Below are 27,606 nucleotides of genomic sequence, written 5' to 3'. Positions count from 1 at the left end.
AAAATGGTATCATAATACAGCGGACGCGATATCCGTCATGCTTGTGGCAGAGTATTCCCCTCCGCCAAGATCTAAATCAGGCTCTTAATCTTTTATTAGCGAGAACTAGGTCAATAGTGTGTCCACCTGAGTGAGTGGGGTTGGTGACTGAGCCAGGAGGGGCCATAATGTCTTTAAGACTAAGTGTGCCTTTATCCGAGGGGGAGTCCCAGTGAATAATAAAGTTGCCTAGAATGGGGTAGTGCGAGAAGCTTATCAAGACCTATGCCACTGCTTCATTAAGAGAATTCAAGAAGGGGCCTGCAGGGCCAGTGGCTCTATAGATCAGAATGTCACTGACTGAATGTTGGGCATTCAGTGCCAGGCTATAACCAAGGGCTTCTGCCTCCTGTAAATTGTCAACCTGAAAGGTGGAGCATAAGAAAATATGTTTAACTATATTAGCTATGCTGCCACCTCTGCCATTGGTGGGGTCTATATTCTGAATCTTGTAGCTTGCGGGAATAGCATTTCCAAGATAGGTTTGGAGAAGGGCGACAGCCAGATTTCAGTGATGAAAAGACCGTCCAATCTCTCATCACATAGAAGGCCTTGTATGCATACTGCATGCTTATGCAGGGATTGTGCGTTAACAAGAAAGGCTTTATGCGGTCTAGGTTTTGGTTGATGGAGAGGCTGCCACAGGCCACTCTAGAAGGGTGTGCCTTTAACCACTTCGCTGCCAGGCCTTTTCCCCCTCCTGTGCCAGGCCTTTTTTTGCCTATTTGGGGCAGTTCGCGCTTAGGCCCTCATAACTTTTTGTCCACATAAGCTAACCAAGCCAAATTTGCGTCCTTTTTTTCCAACATCCTAGCGATTCTAAAGGTACCCAGACTTTGTGGGTTCCCCTGAAGGAGGCCAAGAAATTGGCCAAAATACAGTGAAAATTTCGTTTTTTTCAAAAAAATTGGAAAAAGGGGCTGCAGAAGAAGGCTTGTGGTTTATCCCCTGAAAATGGCATCAACAAAGGGTTTGCGGTGCTAAACTCAGCAGCTTCCCAGCTTTCAGGAACAGGCAGACTTGAATCCGAAAACCCAATTTTTCAACACAATTTTGGCATTTTACTGGGGCATACCCCATTTGTGCAATTTTTTGTGCTTTCAGCCTCCTTCCAGTCAGTGACCGGAATGGTCATGAAACCAATGCTGGATCCCAGAAACCTAAACATTTCTGAAAAGTAGACAAAATTCTGAATTCAGCAAGGGGTCATTTGTGTAGATCCTACAAGGGTTTCCTACAGAAAATAACAGCTGAAAAAGAAAAATATTGAAATTGAGGTGAAAAAAACATCAATTTTTCTCTACTTTTTACTCTGTAACTTTTCCCTGCAATGTCAGATTATCGAAAGCAATATACCGTTACGTCTGCTGGACTCCTCTGGTTGCGGGGATATATAGGGTTTGTAGGTTCATCAAGAACCCGAGGAACCCAGAGCCAATAAATGAGCTGCACCCTGCAGTGCGTTTTCATTCTATACCGGGTATACAGTAATTCATTTGCTGAAATATAAGGAGTAAAAAATAGCTATCAAGAAAACCTTTGCATTTCCAAAAAGGGCACAAGATAAGGTGTTGAGGAGCAGTGGTTATTTGCACATCTCTGAATTCCGGGGTGACCATAGTAGCACGTGAATTACATGGAATTTCTCAAATAGATGTCTTTTTTACACACACCCCTATATTTGGAAGGAATAAATGTAGAGAAAGACAAGGGGCAATAACACTTGTTTTGCTATTCTATGTTCCCCCAAGTCTCCCGATAAAAATGATACCTCACTTGTTTGGGTAGGCCTAGCGCCCGCGACAGGATATGCCCCAAAACACAACGTGGACACATCACAGAAAACACAGCTGTTTTTAGCAAAGTGACTACCTGTAGATTTTGGCCTCTAGCTCAGCCGGCACCTAGGGAAACCTACCAAACCTGTGCATTTCTGAAAACTAGAGACCTAGGGGAATCCAAGGAGGGGTGACTTGTGTGGCTCGGACCAGGTTCTGTTACCCAGAATCCTTTGCAAACCTCAAAATTTGGCTAAAAAAACACATGTTCCTCACATTTCTGTGGCAGAAAGTTCTGGAATCTGAGAGGAGCGACAAATTTCCTTCCACCCAGCATTCCCCCACGTCTCCCGATAAAAATGATACCTCACTTGTGTGGGTAGGCCTAGCGCCCGCGACAGGATATGCCCCAAAACACAACCTGGACACATCACAGAAAACAGAGCTGTTTTTAGCAAAGTGACTACCTGTAGATTTTGGCCTCTAGCTCAGCCGCCACCTAGGGAAACCTACCAAACCTGTGCATTTCTGAAAACTAGAGACCTAGGGGAATCCAAGGAGGGGTGACTTGTGTGGCTCGGACCAGGTTCGGTTACCCAGAATCCTTTGCAAACCTCAAAATTTGGCTAAAAAAACACATGTTCCTCACATTTCTGTGGCAGAAAGTTCTGGAATCTGAGAGGAGCCACAAATTTCCTTCCATCTAGCGTTCTCCCACGTCTCCCGATAAAAATGATACCTCACTTGTGTGGGTAGGCCTAGCGCCCGCGACAGGATATGCCCCAAAACACAACGTGGACATATCACAGAAAACAGAGCTGTTTTTAGCAAAGTGACTACCTGTAGATTTTGGCCTCTAGCTCAGCCGCCACCTAGGGAAACCTACCAAACCTGTGCATTTCTGAAAACTAGAGACCTAGGGGGATCCAAGGAGGGGTGACTTGCGGGGCTCGGACCAGGTTCTGTTACCCAGAATCCTTTGCAAACCTCAAAATTTGGCTAAAAAAACACATGTTCCTCACATTTCTGTGGCAGAAAGTTCTGGAATCTGAGAGGAGCCACAAATTTCCTTCCACCCAGCGTTCCCCCACGTCTCCCGATAAAAATGATACCTCACTTGTGTGGGTAGGCCTAGCGCCCGCGACAGGATATGCCCCAAAACACAACGTGGACATATCACAGAAAACAGAGCTGTTTTTAGCAAAGTGACTACCTGTAGATTTTGGCCTCTAGCTCAGCCGCCACCTAGGGAAACCTACCAAACCTGTGCATTTCTGAAAACTAGAGACCTAGGGGGATCCAAGGAGGGGTGACTTGCGGGGCTCGGACCAGGTTCTGTTACCCAGAATCCTTTGCAAACCTCAAAATTTGGCTAAAAAAACACATGTTCCTCACATTTCTGTGGCAGAAAGTTCTGGAATCTGAAAGGAGCCACAAATTTCCTTCCACCCAGCGTTCCCCCTCGTCTCCCGATAAAAATGATACCTCACTTGTGTGGGTAGGCCTAGCGCCTGCGACAGGATATGCCCCAAAACACAACGTGGACATATCACAGAAAACAGAGCTGTTTTTAGCAAAGTGACTACCTGTAGATTTTGGCCTCTAGCTCAGCCGCCACCTAGGGAAACCTACCAAACCTATGCATTTCTGAAAACTAGAGACCTAGGGGAATCCAAGGAGGGGTGACTTGTGTGGCTCGGACGAGGTTCTGTTACCCAGAATCCTTTGCAAACCTCAAAATTTGGCTAAAAAAACACATGTTCCTCACATTTCTGTGGCAGAAAGTTCTGGAATCTGAGAGGAGCCACAAATTTCCTTCCACCCAGCGTTCCCCCACGTCTCCCGATAAAAATGATACCTCACTTGTGTGGGTAGGCCTAGCGCCCGCGACAGGATATGCCCCAAAACACAACTTGGACATATCACAGAAAACAGAGCTGTTTTTAGCAAAGTGACTACCTGTAGATTTTGGCCTCTAGCTCAGCCGCCACCTAGGGAAACCTACCAAACCTGTGCATTTCTGAAAACTAGAGACCTAGGGGGATCCAAGGAGGGGTGACTTGCGGGGCTCGGACCAGGTTCTGTTACCCAGAATCCTTTGCAAACCTCAAAATTTGGCTAAAAAAACACATGTCCCTCACATTTCTGTGGCAGAAAGTTCTGGAATCTGAGAGGAGCTACAAATTTCCTTCCACCCAGCGTTCCCCCAAGTCTCCCGATAAAAATGATACCTCACTTGCGTGGGTAGGCCTAGCGCCGGCGACAGGAAACACCCCAAAGCGCAACGTGGACACATCCTAAATTTTGGAAAAAAACAGAGGTGTTTTTTGCGAAGTGCCTACCTGTAGATTTTGGCCTCTAGCTCAGCCGGCACCTAGGGAAACCTACCAAACCTGTGCATTTCTGAAAACTAGAGACCTAGGGGAATCCAAGGAGGGGTGACTTGCGGGGCTCGGACCAGGTTCTGTTACCCAGAATCCTTTGCAAACCTCAAAATTTGGCTAAAAAAACACATGTTCCTCACATTTCTGTGGCAGAAAGTTCTGGAATCTGAGAGGAGCTACAAATTTCCTTCCACCCAGCGTTCCCCCACGTCTCCCGATAAAAATGATACCTCACTTGTGTGGGTAGGCCTAGCGCCCGCGACAGGATATGCCCCAAAACACAACGTGGACGTATCACAGAAAACAGAGCTGTTTTTAGCAAAGTGACTACCTGTAGATTTTGGCCTCTAGCTCAGCCGCCACCTAGGGAAACCTACCAAACCTGTGCATTTCTGAAAACTAGAGACCTAGGGGGATCCAAGGAGGGGTGACTTGCGGGGCTCGGACGAGGTTCTGTTACCCAGAATCCTTTGCAAACCTCAGAATTTGGCTAAAAAAACACATGTTCCTCATATTTCTGTGGCAGAAAGTTCTGGAATCTGAAAGGAGCTACAAATTTCCTTCCACCCAGCGTTCCCCCAAGTCTCCCGATAAAAATGATACCTCACTTGCGTGGGTAGGCCTAGCGCCTGCGACAGGAAACACCCCAAAGCGCAACGTGGACACATGCACAATTTTGGGAGAAAACAGTGCCTACCTGTGGATTTTGGCCTGTAGCTCACCCGGCGCCTAGGGAAACCTACCAAACCAGTGCATTTCTGAAAACTAGAGACCTAGGGGAATCCAAGGAGTGGTGACTTGCGGGGCTCGGACCAGGTTCTGTTACCCAGAATCCTTTGCAAACCTCAAAATTTGGCTAAAAAAACACATGTTCCTCACATTTCTGTGGCAGAAAGTTCTGGAATCTGATAGGAGCCACAAATTTCCTTCCACCCAGCGTTCCCCCAAGTCTCCCGATAAAAATGATACCTCACTTGTGTGGGTGGCCCAGGTGCCTGCAACATAATAAGGCCCAAAACCTGAAGGGATAGAAGGGATAGCACAGCAAGTTTATAAGGGCATATTCTTTTATACATCTTTAGACGGACTCTGCTTTGGGGACCCACATAAGTGAGGTGTCATTTTACTTGGGAGACTGAGGGGAAAACTGGGGAGTAGGAATTTTGTGCTGGAGCGGTGATCCTACTAAGAAAAATCAGGAAAATATGCTTTTTTATGCAAATTGTGAGGTTTACAGAGGAGTCTGGGTAAGAAAATGTTGGGGGAGCCACACAAGCCACACCTCCCTAGACTCCTTGGGGTGCCTAGTTTTAAAAAGTTTCTGGGTTTTGTAGGTTTCCCTACATGACGGCCGCACCCAGGACCAAAAACATAGGTGGGCCCTCCCCCCCAAACACAGGTATTTTTGGAATATATCACTTTGATGTGTGCACATACGTCCGTGATGTGCCAAACACTAAAATTGTGAAATGAAACACACTTAGGTTATGTGAAGAAGGCCCCTCACCCACCAACCAAGTTGGTGGCATGCTTCATCATCGGGGTCCCACCTGAGGCACCTAGCGTGTCTCAAGTGTGCTGCGACGCCTGATTACAGCGGAGCAGGTTTTGTCATTTGTACCACACATACTGGTTGGATTTGGCACGAGGGTGAGTGATGGTTCAGTAGATCAAATTTTATTAACAAGAGATTTCACAAAAGTGAAATGCACTGGTAATAACTGAAAGGCCAAAAAACTGAACCAATGACTCACAGCTCGTGAGCTGTAAAGCCACGACAAGGCACCAACCGCTTTACAGTCCATTCACACACCTTTCATACATGACATGCACTAGACCATTCACGCCGCCAGCCACGGGCCCAGCACATTACAAGACTCGCATCCACAGACAGCGCCAGTCAAGGGCCCATCACTTTCATACGCCCACATGCCTGATACAGCAATCACACCAGCTGATGAGTGTGTGGACTGGCGTTTGGCCGGCACTGCCAGCCAAGCGCCACACCACCAGCCCAGCGCCACCCCACCCACACCACCAGCCCAGCGCCACCCCACACACACCGCCAGCCCAGCGCCACCCCACACACACCGCCAGCCAAGCGCCACCCCACACACACCGCCAGCCAAGCTCCACCCCACACACACCGCCAGCCAAGTGCCACCACACCCACGCCGCCAGCCAAGCGCCACTCTACACATGCCATCCCCTTTTTTTTGTTTTTAAACAACAAAGAAACCACTAATCATAAATTAGTACAAAACTACAAACACAAAAGCTCTAACTGAATACATGACTAATGCCAACCGTGAAACCGAACATATAAAAATATAAAACACCAGTTTACGCTCACGGAATTTCCCAATAATTCTTCTGTGTGTGGTAGCTCCTGAAACAGCCACCCACACACAGCCCAGGCTTTGAAGGACAATCAGGGCAGTACATCCTAGTCTCCTTCCTGATACCTCTTCGAGCACAGACTCTACATCTCTTAGCAGGAAAGTTTTTTTTGGCCGTGGGAGGAATGTGCTCAGCAAAGTGACGATCTTTCAATCTAGCCACATCCTCCACCACTGCTTCTCTAGGAACTCTTGCCTGTTCCAGCACAACAAGGCTAGCTATGATAGACTCCTGAAATTTCACAAATGTCATCCTTGACTCTGGAGAACTATCCTTAAACACAACAAAAGCATTAAAAGTTGCCAAGTGGAACAAGTGAAGCGCTAATTTCTTATACCACATCTACTCTATCAACACCACCCATGTGCTTATTACAGTCTAAGATGCACACAGGTTTGCGCACTTCGGCAACCTGACCCCAAACAGCCACAGGTGAAGTACTCTCATCATGGATGGTGCTTAGCATGTATACATCCCTCTTGTCTACAAATTTCAGAGCTAGCAGCTCATCATTCCGCAAGGCACTGCACTGTCCCTTCTCAAGTTTTTTACAGACAAGCTCTTTTGGATAGCCTTTCCGATTAGAGCGGATTGTGCCACAAGCAACAGTGTCCACTCTGAACAACTCCTTGAACAACCGAACTCCAGTGTAGAAGTTATCTACATATAAATGGTGACCTTTGTTAAACAGTCGTCTACCAAGTTCCCACACAATTTTCTCACGAACTCCAAAAGTGGGAGGACAACCAGGGGGGTCAATATTGGAATCCCTACCAGTGTAGACCCGGAAATTATAAACATATCCTGTACTACTTTCTGACAGCATATACAATTTAATTCCATACCGTGCCCTCTTTCTAGGAATGTACTGCCTAAAAACCAAACGACCCTTGAACAGGACCAAAGACTCATCTACAGATATTTCTTTCCCTGGAACATAGATCTCTGAAAACCGATCTACCAAATGATCAAGGACAGGTCTAATCTTAAAAAGACGGTCAGAATCAGGATGATCTCGTGGCAAGGCTAAAGCATTATCTACAAAATGCAACATCCGAAGAAGAAGCTCATACCGGTTACGACTCATGATGGTAGGAAATATAGCAGTTGCCATCAAGGGACTAGTAGACCAATATGAAGACAGCGACGGCTTCCTTATCAGCCCCATCAAAAAAGTTAAACCCAAGAACTTTTTCAACTCTTCCAGATTTGTGGGAATCCACCGGCTAGCTCTAGAGTGTGACCTAAGTCTGGCAGCGTTGTCCCTCAAAAACTGCTCTGCATACAAATTAGTCTGCTCAACAATCTCTTCCAAAAATATATCGTCCATAAACAACTCAAAAAAGTTGACGGGCAAAAAGTTTTCCGTATTAACTCGACACCCTGGAAAACCAGTAAACGCAGGCAACTGTGGCTGCTCCATGTTTGGTGCAACCCATGCGTCAGGTCTTCCAATGGGAAGCCTTTCAGCCGCTGGCTCCTGCACCATTGGCACATCACTGTCCTCCTCTAAAACAGGCCCTTCATCAGCACTGAGAGTGGCTTCATCATCAGATGATTCATCTCTGACAGAAAATTCACTTCCAGAATCCTGCACTTCCTCCTCTGCCTCAGATGCAGAGTCAGTCTCATATTCATGGTCAGAAGATGACTCAAAAAGCACACTAACAACCTGCTGAGCGGTCATCCTACGGCTGGCCATGATCCTTCCTACTAAAATTAACTGGACAAATACACCACCAACAACCAGCACTGTGTAAGATAAGTAACAAAGTATAGGTTTATCACTAAGAATTATAAACTCAAAAACTATACTGCTCACTTGCCTGAAAAAGCTTGACTCACCAGCAACTACTCTGCACAGCCACAGCAATCACCAACGATATCCCACTAAAAAGAGAAAAAAAAAAGCAAATTAGACATAAGACAACACAATAATCATTGTGCATAACTCTAAGGACAATTTCACACACAATCCTGCATTCAGTACACCACCTACAAAGATGTCATTCATGCATTGCAACAATACTCACTTGGAGTAAATTTATTTACTTACCTAAAACATGCAACTACGCAAACCGCAGGACAACTACTGCCAAAACTGCAACAAGCCACAGCAAAGTCAGCAAAAGCTTTGAACTAAAACAAAAAGGAGAAAAACTGTTATTATCATAAAAGCAAATACTTCGCCAGTTGACAAACACTCCGCCACTAACCATTTTTTCATTTTCCCCTGTGTCTAGTCTTCTCTGCTTGGGGGAAGATGGGCCTAAAAAAAAATAGGCCAATCTACCCCCAAGGGGAGGGGGCAGAAATCGCCCAGATTACATTGCACCCTTTGGGGGGGGGCGACCCTTGCCCAAGGGTCCACACCCCCACACAAAGCACACACACATAGTATCCCTGGCGCTATGGGGATTCTGCCCCCCTTGGGGACAGAAAGGCCTAAAAAATAGGCATATCTGCCCCCTAGGGGGGCAGAACTGCCCAAAAATACATGTGGGCCCCTGGGGGCGACCCTTGCCCAAGGGGCCGCCCCCCAACACAAAAAATAAAAACCAACAATAAAATCCCTGGTGTCTAGTGGCTTTCTGCCCCCCTTGGGGGCAGATCGGCGTAAAAATAGGGCCAATCTGCCCCCAAGGGGGGCAGAAACGACGATAAATACATTGCGCCCCCGGGGGGAGCGACCCTTGCCCAAGGGGCCACCCCCCAACACAAAGCACACATACAAACATATCTTTCTGGCGCTATTGGGATTCTGCCCCCCTTGGGGGCAGAAAGGCCTAAAAAAAATAGGCCTCTCTGCCCACAAGGGGGGCAGAACTGCCCAAAAATACATGTGGGCCCATGGGGGCGACCCTTGCCCAAGGGGCCACCCCCCAACACAAAAAATAAAAATCAACAATAAAATCCCTGGTGTCTAGTGGCTTTAAAAATAGGGCCAATCTGCCCCCAAGGGGGGCAGAAACGACAATAAATACATTGCGCCCCTCGGGGGAGCGACCCTTGCCCAAGGGGCCACCCCCCAACACAAAGCACACATACATACATACTATTTCTGGCGCTATTGGGATTCTGCCCCCCTTGGGGGCAGAAAGGCCTAAAAAAAATAGGCCTCTCTGCCCCCAAGGGGGGCAGAACTGCCCAAAAATACATGAGGGCCCCTGGGGGCGACCCTTGCCCAAGGGGCCGCCCCCCAACACAAAAAATACACATCAACAATAAAATCCCTGGTGTCTAGTGGCTTTCTGCCCCCCTTGGGGGCAGATCGGCCTAAAAATAGGGCCAATCTGCCCCCAGGGGGGGGCAGAAACGACGTAAAATACATTTGCCCCCAAAGGGGAGCGACCCTTGCCCAAGGGGCCGCCCCCCAACACAAAAAATACAAATCAACAATAAAATCCCTGGTGTCTAGTGGCTTTCTGCCCCCCTTGGGGGCAGGTCGGCCTAAAAATAGGGCCAATCTGCCCCCAGGGGGGGCAGAAACGACGTAAAATACATGTGCCCCCAAAGGGGAGCGACCCTTGCCCAAGGGGCCGCCCCCCAACACAAAAAATACAAAGCAACAATAAAATCCCTGGTGTCTAGTGGCTTTCTGCCCCCCTTGGGGGCAGATCGGCCTAAAAATAGGGCCAATCTGCCCCCAGGGGGGGCAGAAACGACGTAAAATGCATGTGCCCCCAAAGGGGAGCGACCCTTGCCCAAGGGGTCGCTCCCCTACACTAATATTCACACACACACACACACACATACTGAAATCCCTGGTGTCTAGTGGGCATTCCTGCTGCCCGATCGCATCGCGATCGGGCAGCAGGAATGCTCAAAGAGACATCGAGGGAAAGGAAAACCCTTTCCTTTCCCTCGATGACTCTCTGAGAGCACCCCCACCCCGCACGAAGGTGAAAAACTCACCTTCTCCCTTAGACGCGCTGGAAGCAAATGGCTTCCAGCGCGTCTTTCCCCCTTTCCCTGAAATCAGCGCGCGATCGCGCGCTGACGTCATGGGGGGGGGGGTGGGGGGGGTGGGCGTGAAAGGGGAAGGGATTCCCCTTTCAGCCCTGGCCTGGGGGTGTTGGGGGGCGGCCCTCGGGGGAAGCGCTAACGCTTCCCCCGACTGCCAGTCCCAGGATGTAATGGTTACGTCCATGGCGCCACACGGGCGCTGCCATGGACGTAACCATTACGTCCGTGGCGGGGAAGGGGTTAACTCCAGGCCACAGTGCATCACAGTGTAGTGCGTTGGGATAGATAGACAGGATGGTGAATGCAAGTAGCCCACTCTTATGAAGATTTCAGTCATACCCTGGAGTCTCTTAGTGGAAGAGCATAGTGGCTGGCGCTGGCTGCTTCTGGGACGCTGAAATGCAGAGACTGGTTTTCCTCAGGTCTACCTGCTGTGAGCGTCCTCTATGCATCCCCATTAGGCTCAACTTAAGTGCCGGTGCGAGTCAAGCAGAGAGCAAGCAGTCCGCCCACTGAAGACACCATAGTAGGAAAGCAAAGGCAGGGCAGTGGAATTACATTGCTGCCAAGGGACAGCAGCAAGAGGAACACAGAGCAGTTCCCACACTTTAATCACAAAGTCAGCAGTCACCGATGAGCATTCTAGTTGTACACAATCACAGATTTAAAAAAGCAGCCCTCCCAAACAATAAGCAATGTATTTAAAGAAGGTAAAACTGAATAAATGAAAGAAGCATCTCAAGAAGCAGTGTCCTCTTGCGATCCCTCTAACAGAGAAGATTGACAACAGACAGATGACAGAAATTGGTGTCATTCCTGCCTGCCCACTCGTTGGGCAGGAGACTTCGTCCTGGCGTACTTTTCTCCACCAACTGCTACTCTCCCATTCACTCATCAGCTAAACCGGTTCTGTGTGTTACAGGATTCCTAAAAGTATGTAATATCCAACAGATGAAGGACAATAATGCCTGGAATACCTAAAGGTTACCTTTTTCAAAATTCACATATTTAGGGGCTAATGCAGCCGGTGTATCACTATTTGTGATGCACCGGTGGCGCATTGTGCAAGCGTTTATCTACAAGACCACGCAAAGCCACTTAGCGTGGCTTTTCATGGCCTTGTAGATATGGTGTAAAACATTGCAGCACAAGTTGCTGTGTTGCCTTGCACTGCGTCAAGGAGGCTTGTCATGGGCATTGTGGTGGCTGTTCCCACACAACACCCATGGGTTTTGACGCATTCCCAGATTTACAAGAATCTGTAAATCTGGGAATATGTCAAAATCTTATGGCATAACAAGGAGAAATATCTTCATTTCTCCTCTTTTTTTTTCCTTTTTCTGAGTGTGCCGTATTCTGCACTCACACAAAGAGGAAAACGTCTCCATGGAGTCTATTTGTGCAGGAAGATGTCGCTTCCTGCAAAGAAAAAATCCTGTCTGCGACGCAGGCATTCTTGCACCATGATGCAAGGATCCCTGCGTCGGCGCTAGGCAGCCTATTGGACGCCAGTGCAGGGGGAGAGGACAGAAATGCACCTTATCCTGTAGATGCTGCACACTTCTGCTCTTTCCCTGGGGCGCAGGGCATTGCAGCAAGGTTACTTGCTGCACTGCCCTGCGCAACGGGTTTTATAAATAAGCCCCTTAATTTTAGTGATATCCAGAGGCATTTCTTTTGTAATGCAGTAAAATACAGAAAATCGTTTTATTCAAGTCTACTAACAATTTCCCTGTCTCACCTGCAATTCAATTATTTCTTCTGGTACTACTACTTCATTCATAGCATTGGTTGGTATGCACATAAAAGCCACTTCCACTATGTTGAGGAGTTTCCAGGCAGAATTATTCCCTAACTTGATGGTTGACGCTACATGGACATTTTGTTAGTCACATAGTATAAGTGACGACCCTTAAGGGCAACTATAATTAGTTTTATTCTGAATTTTGTGTGGAGTGGTGAGATCTGTAGTGCAATTTGCACATAAAGGTGCATGAAATAGACAAAATCCCTCATTACAGTTGGCTTGGAAAAGGTATTTATCAAACCTGATATATTCAGATACAAAAGGGATTAGACTTGAGTGTAAGTGACGCCCAATTAAGTTCGTTGCTCAAACAATAGGGAACATCAAGCAGATTTTGGTGCTTGCCATGTTCAAATATTCATGTCCTGTTTTTTTTTCTAGGTAATTTTCCACAGGTAAATTTCAGTGGTCTTAACCTACTGAAATTTACCAAGGGATAATTGTGGGGGTATGGTATTTGCCGCACAACTCTTAATTGCAATATGTGCAGTAACAAGTTACAACACAAATCAGCATTAATCGAGCCTACCATAATCAGGGTTAAAATGTTGGGACAAAGATGCTCTGATCTGATTACTGTTGTATTATGTGGATACATCAGTAAACCTGGACAAAATAGCGGTTCCAGGAGAAAACTGAACAACAACAAAACATTGAAGTATAAACATCACCTTTCCCACTTTCGAGAAGTTAAATTTCAGCTTTATCCTGTCATTCTGGTTCAGAAATTATTGAGACTAGAAAGTGTCTCTTTTCAGGTCAACTTTCAGTCTCCCGGCCATCCCAATTTTTTTTTTTTCGCTGATAATTCATTGTTTTCATCTGTTAATCTACAGCTTGAAAAAAAGAACAGAAGCTCACACATCACTTTCAGCTCCCTTTGTTGAGTTCCTTCTAAGACTGACCTACTTCACATTCCTCAATTTTAAGGAATAGTTTTAGTAACACGTAATACTTGATGCAAGTGGAACAATTGGTTTTGTGTCCCCCAATTGCAATTCATCTTACCAGACATAGTTATCGCCATCACTTCACATGTACATTATTTGTAGTGATTTGAAATCCTCACTCTGCTGCACACATTTAAAGCTTGCGTAAAGTAACACAATAATACATGCACCCCATGGAAGCTCAAGTGGCAATATTTAAACGTCGTCATAAAACCTGAACTGTAACGGTCCTGGTTCATTATGAAGCTTGTTATATTCTTTGTGACGTTGGAACTGTTCACTAGCTTTGCCCAGTGTGTATTTATCTCAAACCAATGAATAATTGATTAAAGTATTTAAAAGAGCTTAATATGTTTGACGTTTACCCTTTAGTTGACCTAAATTCACCTTTTTTCAGATTATTCCAAGAGCAGCTGGAGTGAAACGTCTGCCACAATGAGCCAGCAAGGTTATGTTGCAACCCCACCATATTCACAGTCCCAGCCGGGGATGGGAGGCTATTCCACAAACTTTGGAACAATGTCTTCTTCACCTTTTGGGCATTACGGAGCTACAAATCCACCATTTCCCACCCATCCACCAGGTAAGAAACAAAAGTGAAATCACATTAAGTATTGATTGTTGTAGTGAGGAGGGTGCCGCTAAAGCTGGAAAGAACAGTTCGACCCTGTCATTCAAAATGATGTTGGGCTGAAGTAGGACTACAATGAAACAATGCAGAATAATGCTTGCATTTTGGGACTCAAAACAAGTCTGTAGGCTAATATTATAGCATACAAAACCCAATTAGCCACTAGCCAGTGACAATTTACACCCTTATTTTTAGGGATAGAAAAAGCTGCAATATGTGTTCACATCTGTTCTCAAATAGTACCAAAATCATCCCTAATGCTAGGAAGCGTATGGGAAAACCTTTCTCTCTTTGCAAACATAATTTTTATATGGCGAAAAATGTTGAGGTGCATTTAACAGAAGAGGGAATCTTCTGGTTTATTTTTAGATTGTTGTTCGCCTGTGGGATTTTTTGTATATCCCTAAACTGAGTAGATTTGACAAAATGATAAACCTAAGCCTGCAACTTGTAAAGTTAGCTTTTTTTATGGATCAGATGTGTTATATTCAATTTTATGAGGATGGGTTTTCATCAACATGTATATTTATGTTTATGTTATGTGCTTACATTTTAAAGCGTTCTTCTGATTTTTAACCATTTGGTTTCCTGGGCATTGTGGAGGAGTTCTTAACATTTTGACAAAGTGGGTGAATAGTTCTTTGATTAGTATTCTTCTATTAGCGTTCCCCATTCCGCCACCATCTCATTCATTGCCTTCAGTCGTTTTAGTTGAAATGGCAAAATTTGAAATGGACATAAAGCATTTAACTCCACTTTAATACCACTTTTATGCATTGTTACAGTGAATTGGGCAACTTTGCAACCTTGTTTACAGCACAACAAACAACTTGAATAAAGTAGTGGAAAGTGTATTCTTTCAGCACTACCAAAATCTGTGTGTTATGTTCTTGTGCTGCAGACAATCAGCTGCTCTGATTAAATAGTCTGAGCATGTTATGCTGTTGAAATTGTGCTTTTTTTTATTATCACTTTATATTGTCCCTGGAATCCTTAGTAATGAATTATGATACAAAAAAGTGTTTCTACATAAATTTTCAATAGCACCTGTCTTTGAAAGTATGTTTTTTGTATCTCTAGCCTGGCAAATATACCCTAAAAAAAAAATATATCCTTTAAATTAGTAGCTTAATTGAAAAGCAGTTCTACCGGGGTGTGGAATTCCTATAATCCGACGCCCAGGATATATTGTTTGGGGTCAAGGACAACAAGTTTTTATGTTTATTTTGTCCTCGGGGCAAGTACGCCCAACCCCCTGCAGCACAACCTCCTTGGCTGCTGTTTTACAGGGAAGGAAACTGTCTGCAGTTGAGGTTATATTTGTGTCTATATGTTAATGCTGTTCAAACTTATATTTACGGTTCATTAATGCAAAACCTTTATTATTAGGGCGAACGCTCTAAATATACATTGTAAGATCACACTGCACTACTTACAGTGGTTCTAGTATACAAATATGTACACACATTTGAAATGTTTAACAATATGAGGCTACGTATAATGCTCAGAGAATGCTCTCTGATTAGATGCAAATGTTTGCAGAAGCTTGCACGCAAGATTGATGATTCTTTGTTATCAAAATAAAATGTTCAGAAAAATATGCAAGTAGGAAACATTTTGCTAAATTACTGTGAAATTTCCAGTACTATTTCTTTGAAGCATCATTTAGTAAAATGTGTTGATTCATGCTAGAATTTAAAAAAAATATTCATAATGGCAAATCAGTGTAACTGTTTTCAACAAGATTATGGAAAACATGGAAATAAACATGCACTAGCAAAACCAACCAATTCAACATTGATGGTCAGTCTTTTGGTTTTGTCAATGCATGTCTTGTTTTGACATGGCTTTTGTAACACTTTATTGTTGTGGGAGCTGCCACGCCCTTGCCATTGTAACAAACATTGGCAAAAAGCAACAAAAAAAATTTGGTCTCAAAAAGCACACATTGCTGCTGTAGAAAGAGATATAGAATTTTAATAAAACAAAATTGCTTGCTTAATGCCAGACCTAATTAGGGGCCCAATTCTTAGAGAAAGTCACAAAAGAACATCCATAGTGTATGTATTTGCATTAGTGGCTTTAATGAATTCACATTTATTTACAGAATTGAAACCAGGAAAACGTACTCCTAGAAAATATTTGTGAACTATATTTTAGCACGAGTAAATATGCATGTGTAGATTTGCTCATGCTAACATCTATTGTGTGTTTACAAGTTTACTTTCCCTCCAACCACTTTTTCGCCACCCCGGAAGAATGTCTACTTCTGCCCTTGTCAGGAGTAAGTATCCAGTCTTTCTCAGTATGGGAAAAGATTAGAGAAGAACTGGTGAAAATCCTTAAAACATGCAAGTTAGTAGGTTGGCACAGACTCAAAAGCATTCCAGCCCTGGAACTATTGCTTACCGCTTCCTCCAGTCCCAGTATATAGATCTGTGGAAAGGTGACAAACTGAGGACATTTCTGTAGTAGGGTTTGGAAATTGCTACTATTTGAGCCCTAGTATAGTATGAGCCCTGGCATAATCAGAGAGGCTATTATCAGAGCTCTTACATAATGAGATTGCTGCCATAGTTTGTTGCTGCACTGCATGGCACCAAAGGGACACGTAGATTTTTGTACAAGAAAAGTAGATTTAAGAAGCAACCCGTCCCATGGACAAGTAGATATTTTACTATATTCCATACCCTTGAGACTTCTAGCTTGAGTAACTCAGTGCAGGCTGGAATCCTATTCTGCTTCTTCTGATACAAAACAGAGTGCTCTGTGAAATTGCTTCCTTGAAGGACACTCATTTAGTTGAACAAGAGAATACAAGAATCTTTCTGTACTGTAAAACCATCATCATGTGCTTGCATTGGCCATCCCTTGCAGTGTCAATGTATTACCTGATCGGAAGGCTCAGAAAACGTTGTGGGAGGTGTGCAGAACAATGGAGTTTGTTTTTCAAATCATGGATGTCGGGTGGGGTGGGTACCAATGGAGATAGGGAATCGTGGAAGGTTGTAGGATGCTGGATTAAAAACAATTGAGCCAAGAGGTGCCATATGCACCAACATGAGTTTTATGTTTAATTTATAAAGGGAAGGAAGGGAGCAAAGGCTAGCAGAATGTGCAACGGTGTATTGATTTTTCAATTTTTGAGGAGGAGAGCCTAAGGTAGGTGGAGGGTGAGTAATAAGGAACTTTTGTGTGTGGCTGACCCATGCCTCCTCACCTTCTGCTTAGCTTAACCATGAAATCTGCTTCTAAAAAGTGTACTAATGGAAATCCTACCCAAAATAAATTTGTTGATGCGAGTGGCTGCTCAATATCAAAATTTACAATTTCAAGTAAGATCTTTCATATTAAGTTCAATTGCTTACTGACCATCCTGGTCCATTATTTATAAATGACACATTTCCAAGACAGTTACACTATAACCTCTTCTTAACCATTTTGTTGTGATTTCGTTCTTTCTGAAGCTATTATTGAGAGGCTACTTCATTTCAATGATTCCTCACTTACATCATCTGCTTTTTTCTGCTGGTAGTGTCTTAAGCTTCCTTTGACCACACTTAGACAACCCCTTTTTGGCTTCATCTACTTAGAAACATTGCTATCATTGTCTTAGAACTGAGCAGTCCTATGTGCAGTCTTAACACTGCTACTGTTTTAGTAGTGGCTAGTCTATGGATACTATCTAGGATTATTGGCAAAAAAATGGATGCAATAAAAATTACAAACTCTTCCATTAAGACTAAGATTCACATTGTCATAAAATCAAAAAAACACATTTGTGATATGACAGTATTTGAAATAACATAGTAAAAACAAATAGTAAAAAGTGCAGATCGCTACAATAATGAATGTCAATCAAAAGTGTAGCTCAGGGTAAATATGTGTCTTTGACACAAGGCTATCTATCTTTAGCAGGTAACACAGCCTTGTTTTGTAAAGTTATATAATTCAGAGGCCTCTTGTTGTGAACATCCACATAGGAGAGATTTTGAAAAGCGTAGAGGGCAGTCCAGCAGTTAGGGTCCAGTAAATTTAAGTTGGATTCAGCAGTTGGCACACATCCATGCTCTAAACACTGCCTTTTTACGGATAATTATTCTTTTGTCAGTAAGCAGCCTCAAGAACCTGCATTAACAAACAATACAATAGAATCAAATGCTACATTAACTCCAAACCGACCAGGAGCCCCTTTGTTGGTTATATATAACATATCTAAAAACAATTGGTAAGCAATTTACAAGCAGTAGAAGTCTAATGAGCTCAGAATCTAACAGATTATACAATCTTTCAAAACAAAGATGCGTGTCAAGAAGCATTTCAGAAATTAAAAATGTAAGACTATAAATAACAGAGACCTTTAAAACATAATTATGAGTAACAAAATCTATTAGTGCAAAATGCTCAGCCCGCAGAAAATTCAGGTGTCTGACTATTCAGTTCACATCTAACCTTCTAGATATCCCTTCTCAGCCGCAGTAAATGAGGTTTTACCAGAATCCACTTATCTGCACACAGTTTTGTTTTTTCTCTTTAAATTTCTATGTATTAATTGTGTACCCACAAAAGATCTCCCCCAAGGGAACCAGAACTTCCAATTATCATTTCAACCTTAGCTGTCTGGCTGTTTATTTAGAATGATAATGCCATTACCAGTCCCCAGTCTCTTACCCATGGTTATGTCGCTTCTTAGAAGTACCTCATCCCAAATTCATTAAATGTCTTATGATCCGTTTATATATGAAGTTATCCTGCCAAGCTCTCCTCCAACTCCAACTTTGATCCACCTCCACCAGATGTAAGACAGTCATTTTATTTACTGACCAGTATACTGCTGTATATATTTACATATTTTCTGCTCCATAAACCATAATCTTAAATTTTACCAACTGTGGCCGCCCCCCTTTCACTATATTCAAACCAACTTCAGTACAGTGATTCTCTCTTCTTTTTACCAGTCTCTTGTTTTTTTAAAATGATTGGGAAGTCTGTTCCTAGGGCAGAAACTGATTTGCTGTTTAGTGCAGTAATCCTTTTAACCACGTTCATAACAATCTCATCCTGCTTCTGCAACAATGTCATACATGTATTTGTGTATTAGTGGTAGGGTACTTGTCTGCTCCTTAAAACTGTCCTTCAGGAAGCTATTTTAAGCATAGGAATCAAGCTTTCTTTCTGCCTTCAAGGTTTGTTCATTAGATAACCTATTTTAGCAAAGTTAGTGGTAGTGTCCCCATGATCACAATGACCTTTTTCGGAGTATTGTCGTATGGAGAGGTCATAGTTGCTCTTGTTGCTCTTAATTCAGAGCATTACCAGATGCAACAAATCTCATTCTCAATTTGCCAAACTGCTGCCTCCACGTGAAGAGGGAAGTTATAAGTACTAAAGAGCAGTGAAAGTAATTGCATAAGAAATGGATTCTCTGCATTTCTAAACTTACTGATTTGACCATATCCCAATTACTGGGTCACATAATGGCTGTTGAAATGGCACAAATACTGTATACTTCAGTCATTATAGGTATTGTCCTATGACCCTTTGGAAAATGACAAATAATTTTTTGTAGATGGGCATAAATACATCTCTGACCTTGCTTTTGACACTCTGTCAATTGTCTGTATGGGATTATCCAACTTTAAAATACAGTGCTCCACAACTTCCAGTTGGGAAAAAATAGCGTCAGGTGGAGACTTAATCCAGGCAAATAACTTGGCCTTGTGTTAATTTGCTAACTGCACTGTGCAAAACCAATCTCAAAGACCTAAAACAAAGACTATTGTGGGCATCATGCTCACTTTCAATATGCAAAGTTGTGAAGAAGGTGCCAATACTCAATGTTTATATAAATGTGTTTAATGTATTTTTTTTTTTTTAATGCCCCCCCCCCCCACCTTCTTCTTCTTCCCTCTGGTGCCCCCTTGTACCTCTCCCGCTCTGCTTGTCCTTGGAGCCCTCCCTGTCTGGGGCCTTTTGGAGAGTTGCCTCCTTCTCCCCTCTGTGCAGCCCATCCTCTCCCCAGTCCCCTCACCCTCCCCTTCCACCCCTTCCCCTACTATGGCACCTTGACATGGTGCTTAGAGGCTGTCTGAGGGCGGCTGATGGCTATACTTAAAACATCTAGCTACTAGACATCAATTATAGCACAGATGTCTGTTGTAGTGCTGCCCAGAGGAAGAGTCAAAGTACATATTTTTCACACCTTTCAAAGTTCCAAAACTCATTTGAGAATTCTAGCCCCCTATCAGCTCCACTCCCCGGACTGCTGAAGAGAAGGAAGAAAGTCTTGCACCTTCTCAAAAGTCTGGAAGATATGCGCCCATCCCTTGTGTAAAACTCTTAGCTTAGAGTGTTGGGTGATGCCTGCTGAGATGCCAAGCTTTTTTGGAAACAGCTAGTCATGGTTTAAAATTCTTTACGACGTCTTGCAGAAAACACAGGGATATCCAAAACTTTCTTGAAGGAGAAATTCTCTGGGGTCTGGTATGATTTGCTTCTAATAGCATTAACCAAGATGCACTCCTTTATTGTGTAATCCCTGAAGTTCACAACAATTGTACACAGATATTTGTAATTGGGGGAATTGGACTGCTAAAACACGATAGCTTGCATGATTGTTAGATCAATCTTTGTATTCCAGCCTCCAGATAAACATGTTTTAGAATAAGATCAGAAACTAGGTTAGCAACCGACTGGCCATTTTGGCATCCCCGTGAAGCTTAAGTTGGAGAGACATGGCCTATTTTCTGCATCGTCCATCTTCATCTGAAGATGCAGCAGTTCAGTCTGTAGTTTAATTGTTAGAGTTTCTTGATATAAGCTTACATCCTCCAGGTCAAAAATTTGTTGCTCAGTACCTGAAATATGGGCTGTGAGAAGCTGCATATTGGAATGGATTAAACTAAGTTGTTTCTCTGACTTTATGCACCCCTTCTTGCAAAATTTGCATTTGTTTTAGTTCCCCTAATATCTGATCACTGACGCTGCCTGAGGTTCACCTACCCTGGGAGTTTGTTCTTCCTCCTGCATCTGTCCAACCTTGGATACTGGTGCTAGTGTTCCCATAATGTCCACCTCATCCCTCTGTAGACCATTCCATTAGCCGTTTAATTTAAGTCAGCTGCATTCTTGTATACTTCCGAAGTAAAGCTGTCCTTTCTTGACAAGTGCCTTCCTTCCTTGCGTTGCTCTTTTGCGCTAGTATTAGAAAACAGGGGATTGCTTTGATTCTGGAGGTTTGCTGATTGAAAAGCTTGGCTCTCTCCTGCTTTCAGGCCATCCTGAGACTTTCTCCATGGAATTCAATTTGGGTCTGCTACAGTTGCCGAATCTATACCCAGTGCGCCTAAGGACATAGTGCCACTAGTTCTAAGTTTCGTAGTTGCCAGGGCTTCCTTATAACATGCAAAAGCGCTTCCCAGGGACTCAAGAGTTGCTCCATCCATTTCTGAATAGGTCTCCTGTCCTGACAACATACCAGGGGAGATCCTTTTAAGTGCTGTGTCGGATAATTTGAGTCTGAATTCTTTGATTGAAGTGTGACTGCGAAGTTTGTGCTACACTCAGACACACGGTTCTTAGTTATTGATTCCCTTGACAACCTCTACTTTCTTATACGAAAACCTGCATGCTGACCTGCGTTGGGAGATGTCTGCGGGAGCCACAAGCTGCACCTGTAGCTACACAGGCCACCTTCGAATCTACCCACTGATTTACCGCTCCCCCAGGGAAGCCTACTGCTTACTCGGGGTGTACATTAGGACCGCTAACTATAACTGTAGGGCTTCCACTGAGACGTTGGGTGTAGAGGTCTCCTCGCCACTTTGCTAACTAAGTTGATAGCTTCCCAGCAGTATTTGTGGATGCCTCCCTGATTTACAATCTCTTGGTGATACCCCTCAAAAGTGCACCTGTAATGTGAATATGGCTCCCGTTGCTGTCCTGGATCTAGCTTCCTTCTTGCATCACTCTCTCATTCAGTCTATTACTTTTCTGATACTGCATACAGTGTGCGTGTGATTATACACACTACAAGACGGCAATAAGCCCCAAAGTAACTGTCCTAAGCAGCTGCTCCCCCTTTAGTGGCAGGCAGTACCTAACGTGCAGCAGACGAGGCAAAAAGCTTTAGGCAGAGGCCGATGTGTTGTGGAGTCGTTAAAATTGATTGACAGTTTCTATCAGAGCTCGACTGCAGCACTCGCTCATCCTGCACTGCGCACTGTGCCTTTCCAAACCTGATCTTCTTCCCCAATTTTGGCTTGCTTTAGTGAGGTGTCAGCGGGGCTAAAATGGGGTGAGAAGATGCTGGTTACGAGGTCATCCCAAGGACCTAAAGCCTAGGAGGGGAGACATGCTGCCTAATGCCGGAAATATAATGTAGGAAATCCAAGTTTCTGACTCTGGGTGAGCCCAGAGCAAAGTGTAGAGCAGAGCGGTACCTGTCTACCATCTTGGATGCCGTCATCTCGCCGTGAGCATGCGGGAACAGCCACAGAGCGTGCCAGGTGCTCAACCTGGCCCTCCCATCTTTAGCATTTAAAAAAAAGATTATCAGGAGAATTATAATTAAACAATTAAAGTATCTTTGACCTTAGGATGTACATTCAAAAAGAGGATTCAGGGGGACATCCTAGTGTTGGGTTAGATGGCTCTTACTATGCCGATAGATCAAGGTACAAAGGAGCCAATGAGAAATGCTACTATGTCTAGCCCAAGATCCAGAGTGGAAATATTTAGGGCTATCTCATGTAACACGAATGTCATCAACAACCTGAGCAAATATAGATTGATTCTATCATGATTTAAATCGACAGGTGCTCAAATGATTTTTCTTCGAGAGGTGCATTTGAAGGTGTCAGCTAAGCAACTAGCAATGCCAAGATTTATATTGCAGGCAATCTTTGCATCTGCAAATGCAGCAGTGAGGTGGGGTTGCCGTTCTACCAACTCAGGGATATACAGGAGAAGTGCTGCGTGTGGTGCGGGATCCAAAGGCCAGGTGGATCCTGGTTAGTTTAAGAGCCTACAACCTAGTTATCCATCTAGTCAGCTTCTATGGGCCCATTGAAGATGAAGCAACTTCATTGGAAGTCTATAATATTCTAGCCCTCCCCCTTAGGAGATTAGTACTAATGGGAGGTGATTTCAGCCTCATCAAAGGGGTTAGCTGTGATTGTTCTTGTCAAAACAAACATCAGAATAAACCAAAATCGAAAGGGTTTTGGCTCATCTGGGGCGGTATCTTACTTTGATTGACCCATGGAGAGCTGGTCACCCAATTGGGCATAAGTTTACATGTTTCGCTAAATGCTTCAATTTGGCATCCCGTATCGACTATAGCTGACTCAGGTATATATTCGAACCCTTTATCTGACCACTCTGCTCCATAGACCGATCAGAAAATGATTAATTCTTCTAAGGTAAAACAATGGCCCCTATACAAATCTCTGTTGACCCAAGAAGGCTGGGTTGCCAGTATGTGAATTGCCTTAACTGATTTTCTATAAAGGAACAGCCTCAAACTGTTCAGTCTGGGGGGCATGCAAGGGCATGCAAAGCTTTTATACAGGGAGAAACCATTGTCTATTCAGCCCATTTAAATAGAGCAAGACAAGAGGAAATTGCCACCTTACGACAAGAATTTGAACAGGCTAGAAGAGATGATGTCATCCTAAAAACAACCGAGTCTAAAGCTAGATTGGCGATGGCAAGCCAGAATCTCAAAGATTATTTTGTTATGAGACACACAACCAATCAGAGGGCCTGTTTTCAGAAATTTTATGAGGGGAGTGAGCATGCTGGGCGTTTCTTAGCGTGATCAGTCAAGAAGAGATGTAATCAAGAGGCTATTAAAGTGATCTTAGATGCAAAGGAGAATTGTATGGTAATGAATCCAGGTTAGATAGGCTGGGTGTTTTTAGATGCCTGTGCTTTACACCTCTAGCGACAATCCCTTGCCCAGCACGTTTGAAGCTTTTTGACATCTGATCAAACTCCCTCTACTGGATAACTAATCACAGGAAAGAATAGAAACTCCCATTACGCGGGCTAGAGTTCAGGACTCAATTAAACATCTCTCTAATGCCAAAGCATGTGGCAATGACAGTATACCGTCTGAATTCGCTGCACAGGTAATGGATTTGTTTTTGTAGTTTTAGTTAATGAATTCTTAAATGGAAAAGAAATCCTGAAAGATTTCACAGAAGCAGTCATTGTCAGTTTTTCTATGAAACATAAACCTCCTGAACGGCCTGGCTCTTATCTCCCCCATAAGCCTGCTAAATGCTGATTATAAGCGTTGGTGGTGCACACTGAGCAAAATGGCTTTTTGCCTGGAAGGCCTATATCAATCAATGCAAACTTCCTCGTGCAGGCAATGGATTATTTCTCGGCTAATAACGTAGAAGCAGCTATCATTATGCTTGACACTGAGAATGTGTTTGGCTGTGTACAATGGGAGGTTTTGTTTGCGATTTTTCTACTTTTTGGTTTCCCCTTCAAACTTATAGGACTGCTGGGTAATTTTATTTGTTAAGGCAAAAGCCAAGATTATGATTAACTCCCAAGCAGTAGGATCCATCTTAATTCTCAGAGGCACGTGTCAGGGATATCCGATGTCACCAGTACTTCTTTTCTTGTTTGTGGAGCCAGTAGTGTCAGCCCTTAGACAAGATCCTGAAATCCTGCTGCCGCTTTACGAAGCTCCAAAATTACATTTTTTTTGCTGACGACATGGTTCTCTGTTTAGCAGGCACGACCCTTAATATTCTTAGTACTTTGGCCAAAAGTCAATCCTTTTCAGACATTGGGGGCTACCGGATCAACCAGGCTAATTCAGAAGTACTGCTGTACTGCTCATCCGCAATATTACCCAGTGAGCAGCTACTCACCCCATAAGGTGTTTGGACATTTTTGTCTCCCATGACTTCTGAGACCTCTTTAAATTGAACTATGTTGCCACCCTTAATAAGGCACGCACCATTCTGGCCAGTTGGTACAGTTTACCACTTTCCATCACAGGACGGGTCGTGGCAATTAAAATGTCTACTCTCCCCTTGGTTATTTTCTTTATTCGAACATCTTGATTACAGTAAAGCAATTGTTTCTTTGCAGAAGTGTATCAGATGATGTAAGAAACCACGTGCAAAACTCACCACGATCCAGCTCTCTATCGAAGATGGGGGATATATTGATGAGTAAATATTATCAAGCTGCACTTTTTGATTAGTTAAATTGTGCTGCCGCAGAAAGTACTTAGTCAAGTTGCTTTTATTTGCAGAAAATCCTTGCAGACTCTGGGATTCAGCTACCTGTGTTTTTGAAAATCCCGAATCTACCCAAGTGTTCCCATTATAAGGTCCCAAAGGCATTCGCAAAAAGGTTTTTGTGGGTTCAAGAAGAGTATCAGTTCCCTCTGATCCATTCCCAGATGCCATTGAAGCAATGTGGGCTAAAAGGCCTAACCTTACTCTAAAATGTCATCAAAAAGTGGGCCACGGCGTGGTATAATAATCATGGTAACTTCTTAGTAGCTGAGCAGATGAAAACCTGGAGACAGGTAGTGGCGAATAACACCAATATTTCATCTGACCTTGCATTCTCCTATCTCCAGATCCATGAGCACCTTCACACCTATATTCAGGCATCAAGCTCAGCAAAAGAATATGTAAATTCTTCAAATAAACATATTGGTTTGGGAAACTGGTATTGGATACTATATTCATATTTGCATGATTCGATCGCTTTATCAACATTTATTTCAGTTTGGCAAAACATTGAAGGGAAATCGATTTTGCAGGCTGGGGTAGATTCAATCCCATGACCCACAAAGCTAGACGAGGAGAACATTACAAACGCATACCTTTTATACTAAATGGGCTCTGTATTAAACCCCATTTCATCTGCAGCAGATGTTCCCGACCACCTCTGCTAAATGTTTGAGATGCAACCACCCACAAGCAGATTGGGCTGATGAAAACCTGTCTCCAGGTTTTCATCTGCTCAGCTACTAAGAAGTTCCCAACCACCGCTGCTAAATGTTTGAGATGCAACCATCCACAAGCAGATTGGGCTTGTGGGGTTTTCTTTGTCCCAAACTATTCGACTTTTGGAATAAGATCATCAACTTTGTGGGAGAAAAGCTACAGGTCCACATTAAACCAGATCTACAGGGGGAGTTGTTTGGGATTGTACCAACCTATTGTAAATTAAGAATTCAACAGCAGAAATAATTAGATCTCTAGTATCAGTCACTAATCTTTCAAAAATGTAAATCCCAGAACCCCGCCCCAAATTTGAAACCTGTATATTTAAAATGGATTAGGTTAGGAAATTAAAGGAGATGTATGCTCATAGGGTGGCACACTGAAGAAAGCTAAGGGAAGTTGGGACCCTCCCAGGGAGGCTGATGAAGGAGTTATGATTAATTGTTTACTTTTTTTACCTACATTATTTGAGATGAATTGTGAATTACAATGTGTTACTTTTTACAACTTTTTTCAATTATGCAATAGTGTTTCTATTTATAAACACCAGGGTTCTATGCCTGATTATTAAAAAGGAAAAATAAAAATAAAAATTTGTTTAATCTCAACTAAATGTGAACATTGGGCGTGGGTCGCAGTGTAAAACTGGCTTTTATATGCACACTTTTCTACCCAGAGGGCAAAGGTTGTCAGCTACCACACCATTCCAGAGGAGGTCTGTTCAGTTTGGGCATACCCAACCTTTGTGTCTTCACGAGTAATGGTGTTTAGGTACCCAAGGGATCCAGAGCAGACCTAAAAGGCCAACAGTATGGACTCAACAACGTTGCCCTTGGATTGTTCTCTTACATCAGCATAACTTCCCACAGTCTTTCATGAAGCCCTTGTAATTTTATTAGTCCTTTATCCATATAGTACACTTCTATGACTACACAAAGGGGAGCAATAAAACTGTAGGCATTGTATTAGTTGACCCCATATGAATTTTAAAGGTCTTATCACTCGATTCAGTTATGATGCACAACACCAGCCCTCCAGAATTCTGACTCCACAATACATTTTTGCTTGCTTTCTGAAGCATGCAAAATTCTGTATAGATGCATAGCCCAAAGTTCTGAAAAACAACTTATCTTTTTAATGTGCAGAACTATGCCAGCCCCGATCCCCCATTTTACAAGCAATCTTGCAATATTCCAAGACCGCAACCCCATTCACTATCGTCTTGCAGTGCTCTTGTTGATACCAGTTTTTTACATTTCTGTGAGAATCTATTTCTCATTCTCTTTGAGTTTGTTTTTCTGTGCTCTATTTTTTCGCAGAGATGTACCTTCATTTGGGTGCGCCACCATTTTTCTTCTGTTTCTCAGCACCGTATCTGTGGCATGACTTAGCTGTAGATATTTGTAGATTTCTTCCTGTTATATTGAGAAGATATTTGTTTTTGGAAGCTGCCCTATGTTTCTTTTAATAGCCCTCTTTCTACTATACCTTCAACTACCAATTTTAGGCTCTCTGACAGGTTTATTTCTGGACAATGCCTATTATAACTTGAGATGTTAGATATGGATCTCTCATCTCTCATTTGTATGGGTCCTTTTGTCAAGCGTGTGCCTGGATTTGCTAGATCAGTCCATATTGGCAGGACAACCTTTTCCATTCCTAAG

The 27,606-nt window shown here is 43.4% G+C and overlaps 1 protein-coding gene across 2 annotated transcripts in view; it reads left to right on the top strand.

Moving 5' to 3' along the window:
- Positions 1–27,606, top strand: part of SEC24D (SEC24 homolog D, COPII coat complex component) — a 319,615-nt gene that overhangs the window by 30,223 nt on the left and 261,786 nt on the right. For both annotated transcript variants that reach the window (XM_069230160.1, XM_069230162.1), the window contains exon 2: positions 13,722–13,907. In XM_069230160.1, coding sequence (XP_069086261.1) covers positions 13,760–13,907 — 148 coding nt within the window. In that variant the 5' untranslated portion in view covers positions 13,722–13,759. The remainder of the gene's footprint in view (positions 1–13,721; positions 13,908–27,606) is intronic.

Source organism: Pleurodeles waltl, chromosome 1_1 (assembly GCF_031143425.1).
Source record: "Pleurodeles waltl isolate 20211129_DDA chromosome 1_1, aPleWal1.hap1.20221129, whole genome shotgun sequence".
Taxonomy (NCBI): Eukaryota; Metazoa; Chordata; class Amphibia; order Caudata; family Salamandridae; genus Pleurodeles; species Pleurodeles waltl.
Note: the sequence above shows the minus strand (reverse complement) of the source record. Positions and strands in the feature narration are given on the sequence as shown.